Source organism: Sparus aurata, chromosome 10 (genome assembly GCF_900880675.1).
Source record: "Sparus aurata chromosome 10, fSpaAur1.1, whole genome shotgun sequence".
Classification (NCBI taxonomy): Eukaryota; Metazoa; Chordata; class Actinopteri; order Spariformes; family Sparidae; genus Sparus; species Sparus aurata.
In genome coordinates, this window is record NC_044196.1 from 1576658 (window position 1) to 1584360 (window position 7703).

The following is a 7703-nucleotide window of genomic DNA, read 5'->3' on the forward strand; positions in this document are numbered from 1 at the left end:
TTAAAAATATTTTAAAAGAACAGTTCCAGTTAGTCGCTGCAGTGTTGACTGGATTTTGTTACTAGTTCTAGAGCAGGTTAAAAAATGTTGAATGCATTTCTGCACATACAATACAAAACATGTCTCTACTGGCCTGTTGAACGAGGTCAGTCCCTCATCATCATCAGGTCATGACTGCACTGCTGTACCTGATCACCGTCATCGCACTGACAACTCCGCCTCCAGCTGTCCCTACAGGTGAGCTCTTGCAGGTTACAGGTCTACACATGGCAGCGCGAGACAACTTTTTTCACAATGTGCACCTGTGTTTGTTGCTTGTGTCAAGTTTCATCATTTTACCACTTGACACCAATGACTGACCGAGGCTGACATGATGACAATGTGGGGGAACATCAGGACTTATTTAAAGAAAAACTTGATGTGTGCTTACATTAGAAAAGAGCTAAAGTTAGCATTCAACAGTCCTATCCAACGTGACTGTGTGATGTCAGCACGGTGGCCGACGTGTGCAGACGACAGACGACTGAAGGCCAGAGAAGACTGAGGGGTCCTGACTGTTGTTAACTGATGTTACCTCATTGTACACTGCAGTCCTGCTGAGGTGTTCTTATGGATCAAACTGCTTCTCTGGCAAAATCTGCCCTGTCAGGCTCTGATTGGTCGCCTTCATTGGTTCTGTTACTACGAGTCCACAGTCTGAGTTTAGTGAGGTTCTGGTTGTGTCAGATGTTCTGGTGGTGCTGATGCAGCAGAAAGTTAGGGAACAGAACACAGGCTCGCTAACTCCTGTCTCCTTTGTGATGTGATCATCCATCTTGTTCTACCAGGACCACAATGACATCCAGGACTTCGTCAAATGGAAGTGGCCATGGTTTCATTGTGGGGAAAACTATAGAAGATGAGCCAGTCCAAGGTTGAGTGGTGTTTCTTGCACAAAAAAGCAGGGTGATTCACAATGACGGAAACTAGAGGGTGAGGAGAAAGAACAGCATTGTTTATCAATGGAATTACAACCTTTGACTACTTGACTCATCAAACAAGAACCATCATCACCTTCTCTTCAAAAACTGGTAATGTTGAACTGGGCCTAGATAGCATAGCACGGCTTAGCACAGGACTTTCTTATGTAATGAACGTGTGTTCACATGTGAATGTGTTCAATCTATGCTTGTTTGTTCCCTGTTTCAGTGTTATTATGATCTCACATCAGGTGTGACATATATACCTGTACATAGTTCATCTTAGTTAGATTGTGTGTTTTCATCTTTGTGTTGAATAAAATACTTCTGAACCTTCATTCTATTTAATATTGTACAAGGGTGAGTTTGCCGACCTCGACTTTGTCGAGGCTCCACAATCCTTTGACCATCACAGCTGTTATGGTAAATCTGGTTGTAGTTATTAACTGAATCAACCCAAGATGCTCCAATGTAAATTGGATCTCATAATTTATTATAATTAATCATTATTCCTGATAATGATTAATTATTGTGGATAGCCAAATTTAACCCCCAAACTCCCCAATAATGGTGCATTAACCACGGCATATGGTGCCCCGTGTGAGGCGACACCTCAGTTGTTTGTTCAGGGTTGAAGTTTGGTTGTGGCTAAACAACACACACCTCCCTTCAGTAGAGATAAAGAACAAACTAAACCGCAACCGCAGACTATAAAGAGCCTGAGCATCGTTCACAGTCTGCACACACAGTCTGAGTTTGAAGAGTTTTGATTGTTCAGTCGGTGAACCACTGAGAAGATTCAGGCTGTAAAGTTTCTGCATCATCATGTAGTAAATAACTGGGTAAGCTGGCTTCATTCAGAGAGCAGCTTCACATTGTTTCAGCAGTCAGGCAAACATGTGATCACAGAAACAGAAGTGGATCTGAGGTTAAGATGAAGCTTCAGTGCTGTGATGGTGCTGCCACCTGCTGGTGTTCTGTCTGTCCTGCATCTCCACTGTCCTAAGTGTCTTTATGGACTCAGGTCCACAGGTCACACTGAGTCACGGCCTCAGAGAGACCTGTGGTTCTGGTTCCTTCTGCATGAGCAGGTTTGAACTTTCTGAAGTTTTTGTTTCAGAGCATTTTATGAAAGAATTATGATCTTTATTATTTCAACACATTTCCTTATTAGGAAATACACTGACTGAGATAAGAGTCTCATACAGCCCCACATCAAGAGACCAGAACTGCCTCTTTCAACTGGTTTGTTTGCGTCTTCTTCACGTCACCTTTTACTAAATACAACTTTCAGATGTCAGTGAGTTGTTAGCTGCAAACTTCAACAGTTTGAGGCTCAAAGGATTAAAATCCTTCAAAATTTCACAATAAAAGCAGAAACAGATGTTCTGTTCTGAGTTTGTTTCTCTACTCTCCATCACTTATGTGACGACCCCTCACATTTATCTGGTGACCCTCTGGAGGGGCCCGACCCCGAGGTTGGAGAATTAACTTGTGTCTCCTTCCTGTAAAACTAAATGTCACGTGTGCTTCCGTCAGCTGAACCAACCAGTGTCAACCAATCATATCGTGTCATCCACCCGTCAATCATTCTGAGCGAGCAGCACAGAGTGAAGACTTCCTGTCAGAGAGACGCAGCCGAGTGACCAACTGGAGGGTATTTATGGGAAAGAGGAACCTGGACGACCACAAAGCTGCTATCTGCCATTAAACCAGTTGACACATTTCACCACAAGGACAAACACGTCACTGTCAGCTCGAGCAGAGTGTCGTGAGAAACCTCACAGCTTCAGGTCAGTTTACTGGACTCAAGAGGAAGCTGTCGTTTATGTTCAGCATAAAAAACTAGAACATGAATAATCTTCAGATTAAAAGGTCAGTCTGAGATGCAGAAAATGCACCGAGGATCTAAAACCATGAACATTGTTCTGTTGTTGGACTTAAAGGAAGTCTTTGTTCTGGTCATCAGTTCTGATGTGCAGTGTTACATAAACAGGGTGTGTCAACACACAGCTGAAGGGAACACACTGAATGATACTGAAGGATAAAGTCTATTTAATGTGCAGCTCAACATTTTAGATACAGCAGGTCCAAAAGTCTCAGACCACATTGAAAACCTTGAATACTGTCACATAAACCTGGAAACAGTCACAAAGTTTGAGGATCCAGAAAGTAAATCAAAGCGTCAGAAGTCAAAGAGGATCATTCTCAGCGTCGGATCAGGACTGAAGGTCTCTAAAGAAACACTTTACAGAAAGTGGATCAGCTGGACACCATCAGAACATCAACACATCAAGCTGAGTTCACTGAGAGACAGAACAGCAACTTCATCACAGAGACAGAACCGACTCAGCGAACAACACAAGAGTCCAATCAGCAGTCGACCCGTCAACCTAGAAGGTGAGCAGCTCCACAGGAAGAGTTCTGGTGGGAACACCACAGAGACGAGCCAATCAGAGGAGGAGGAGGGCGGGTCTTACAAGAAGAAGCAGCAGGATCCACAAGAACAGAACCTAGAAGGTGAGCAGCTCCACAGGAAGAGTTCTGGCTCCTACGAAGGAAACGTGACTGAAGAAGAAGGAGAACACGTTGGATCAACTCAGAGGTGATGCTCTGTGGTGACAGCAGCCATGACATCATCGTACTCATCAGCCAATCCCTGCTCAGCCTGGGTGGGAGGAGCCATCTCCATGGAGATGGGCAGGTCATTTCCTGCAGGCAGAGAGAGTGAGATCATTCATCAACAGCTGATTGATTGATTGATTGATTGATTGATTGATTGGTTGATTGTGGCAATACCCCAAACTTCCGCTCACTATTCTCATTGGCTAAAGTGACTAGCTGCTGTTAGCATGTAGCTCAGTTAGCCATGGAGCTAAGTAGGCCTATCTGGTGACTCTGACTCAGTTTGTGTCCAGTTTGAATGAAGTGAGTTTGTTGATGAGTTAACTAACTACCCTAACTGCAGCACACGGCTGTGAAAAATAATGAGAACATAATTTATGTTGTTGTCTTTTTTTGTGTCTGAATGTGTCTGAATGATTCTGAATGTGTCTGACCTTTAGATTTCCTGTTGGTGAGCCGTCTCACCTCTAGAACCAGAAGAACCAGTGGAACCAGAGAGAAAAGAGAGGATAGAATAGCAAGAACCATCGACCACACAGGAACAGGAGGAGGAGAAGGAGCTGAAGGAGAGGATGGTGAAGCAGGAGAGGTTGAAGGAGAAGAAGTCATAGCAGGTTTCTCTAAAATAAACAAAAGATTCTCATCAACAACACAGAAATCAGATGAATTCATTCAGTCATTTCACTGTAGAGAGAAACCAGATCAAACTAAGAAAGTGAACTTGCTCCTGTCTGGTCTGTTCCTCTTGTTCTATGTCAGCCTGAGACCCACAAACTTTATATAGAGGAGAATAAATCACATGATGGTTCAATGTTATACTTTAACAAGATGTCGAGGTTTTCCAGCTGTGGTATTAAAGACAAAACTAATCTAAAACATAAAGACATGTAAAGTTTTATCTGCTACGTATGAAACATAGAAATGTTAAACATTGGATGCCAACACTGACTCTGGAGACAGGCTGTCTCTGTCTCTGCTGACATTTTTATTGTAGACTTAAGTTGAACCTGCTGACCTGTGACAGAGATCCAGCTGGGTGGAGACTCTCCATCACTGATGGTGTTACACTTGTAGAGTCCTTCATCAGACCTGGAAACATGGTGGATGGTCATGTGACCTGTAGGCTCAGTCCTGATGAAGGAGCCATCTTTATAGAAAGCAGCTGGGAGGTTGGAGGTCTTTGTTGTACAGGTGAGAGTGACATCATCTCCCTCCATCACAGGGAGGACAGGACTCTGCAGGATCACTGCTCCACCTCAACACACAGACAAACATGTTATTCCAGTTGTGTGTTCCTGTTGTGAGTGTGAAGGTGATGACAGGATGCAGGTAGCAGCCTGTCACAGCTACACAACAGATAACCTCATGTTTCTACAGGTTAGATTAGCCTGTTAGCATGTAGCTACTGGTACATTGTACCCAGTGCTGCAGTGACCGGGGACATGAAGTTTGTGGTGTCGTCTCGTCCTCTGCTGCAGTAGAACCGGGTCGTTGCAGGGCGGTTCTGAAGGCTCAGCTTAAAAAGACAGAACACAAACATATCTCCTCTTCATCATCTTCATCACTCTGACAACAGGACAGCATCAGGTGTTTGGTTGTGCTGGTCAAACTGATGAAGATGTTTTCTTCTTTGCTTTGTTTTGTCTGTTTGGTGCGATGCATTGAGCCCTCAGGGCCACCGTAGTGTAACATGCTCATGTGTGAACACAGCTCAGCTCAGCTCTAGTTCAAGTTACAGTCACACAAGCACAGTTTAAAGAGCTTCACATGGAGATGAAACCCTGAAACACAACTGATGAACAACATGGACACCTGCTCATTTAATGCTGAATCCACAAGAAGCTCCAATCATTCAGAATTTGTCGTCGTGTTTCACAAAGTTTTTTGAGTCTCTCCTCACTCAACAACTCTTAAATCAGTACATTTGTTAAGGGAGTCTGGTGATGTTGTGATCAGTAGAAACAGACAGTGTGTTGACAAACGTGTGCTGCTAACATGGGCAGGTTAAAGTCTGATTTCACAGCATCAAACTCAGCTTGATGGATCCTCTGACTCACACAAGCAGTCTCACTGTCCTGTCCTGTACTCAGCAACACTTCATCACAACAATCTCTCTGGAGAAACATTTGGCACATGGAGCTGATTTATCATCTCTACATGTTGAACATAATGTCAGACTGACAGATGAACAACATGTTGAGGAGGCAGACTCAGTGCTCCACCCAGTGTTGTTGCCTCCTGAAGGTCACCTGTCTGTCTTCTTGTCTTTGTCTCTCTCAGGCTCAGCCAAAGTGAAAAGGTGAAAGACAGACTCAGTGTTCAGACCTGCTGGAGTTACAACAGCCTCATCTTACCAGTGACAGTGATGTTGATGCTGCTACTGGCTGCTCCGCCTGTGGACTCACACCAGTAAACTCCACTGTCCACTGTCCTCATGTAGCTGATGTTACAGTCGGAACCATCTTTTCTTCCCCAGCCAGCTACACACTGAGTCCTGGTTCCTTTAGTCGTGTTCCTCGTCACCGTCCATCCATCAGAGCTGTCGTCCTCCTCACACCTCAGAGAGACAGACTCTCCTTCAAACAGCTGAGATCTGTGAGGACTGATCTTCAGAGAGGCTGGAGGACGAGACAGAGAGATGTGGTTACAGATGATAATGGTCAGTTTGGACAGAAGTGTCTCTTCTTCCTCTTCCAGTCTCTGTAGACCTTGTTGACCTGCACTGATCTCCTCTGTGTTTCAGGCTCTGAGTCTCCTCATGTTTTAAATGGAACTCTCAGAGTTGGTGTCAAACACACAGCAGATGTGACTTCATGTGTCTCACATGTCAATATTGTTTCTGCACTTTCTCTGTCAGCTGCTGCATGGTGCTGCATGGTGTGCAGTCCTGCTTTCACAATGACATTTTTATAGCAGCACATTTCTCTTTAGCGTCCAGTCTGTGGACATCCAGACAGTCTTCACTCTTTTATTGTATGTGCAAACTATTTCCCTCCATAAACAGCGTCCTGAACACTAACTGTTCTATCAGGGACTAAATAACTCTTCATCAGTCACACAGGAAGTGTTCTCACCTTGGTGTGTGCAGCCGCTCAGCAGTGACGTCACAACTAAAGACAAAAGACACTCCGGTTGGTTTGAGAGGAAACACAGAGGAGGACAGTCGTATCAAAGAAACATCATCAGCTCGTGTTGTTTTTAAAGCAACAGTGTGAAAAGTGACGTCCTGTCAGAGTAACATGGACACTAACGTCTGTTCATGTTCCACAAAACAAAGTGTGTGTTTCTTCTTCCAGCTGATGTGTGAGTGTACTTACAGAGCAGACGCAGCAGACGTGTTTCCTCCATCCTAACAGCGACTCATATGACATCTACACTTCATCACTTCATGGTCACATCAGTCAGACCCTCCTCCTTCCTCTCTGACTGACTCACCCTGCTCTGGTTTCCTCTCCACTGACTGCAGCTCAACAACTTCAACCGTGTGTTTGTGGTCGTCCAGTTTAGTTTTGAACTATTGATTTTCACAGCGAAGGTGTTAAGAATAAAAGAAACTGTTGCTGACATTTATGAACTCCATAATTAATCGTATTATAACCCTGCATGACAGATAATGTGTGTTCATAGTCTCCTTCTGTTGCAGAGAATGATCCAGCTGTGGTTTACTCTGCAGTGAGACCAGCTGAAGACGTCAGTTATGGACAAGTCGTCTTCAAAGACAAGAAGACAAAGAGGACCAGAGGTACAGCTGATCTGCTTTGTCTCCGGCATGAACAAACACGAGTATAATATGTCAGAGAAAGATTAGTGGACAAATGTTAGGAGCAGAATTTAATGAAACAGCACTTTCACAGACAGAAGTTATAAATAAAAGTGCTTACAAGGATGAGATCCCTCACTGGCTTCCCACCAGTTTAAACACAACTAATGAGCGACTGCTGCTGGAACATCATATCTCATAAAATCAGTTGTCTGAGGGAAGTTTACCCCTGAAACACCTGTGTCCATCCTCAGAGGTCTGTAAACCTGGATTCAGGCTGACAGGCAGAGCGTCCTCCCACTTCCAGTTCTGAAGTTGAATGTCCCGTCAGTTCACTCAACTGATGTCTCAAACACTCA

At 44.2% G+C, this 7703-nt stretch overlaps 1 protein-coding gene across 1 annotated transcript; it reads right to left on the reverse strand.

Annotated features, from left to right (window-relative positions):
* Positions 1-3959: 3959 nt before the first annotated feature.
* On the reverse strand, positions 3960-7009 carry LOC115590330 (Fc receptor-like protein 5). The gene is made up of 5 exons (XM_030431674.1): positions 6902-7009; positions 6659-6694; positions 5939-6202; positions 4600-4839; positions 3960-4204 (listed from the first exon to the last, which is right to left on the reverse strand). Exons 1-5 carry the CDS (start codon positions 6930-6932, stop codon positions 3960-3962), a joined length of 816 nt encoding a protein of 271 aa, XP_030287534.1. The 5' UTR covers positions 6933-7009.
* Between the last annotated feature and the right edge of the window lie 694 nt (positions 7010-7703).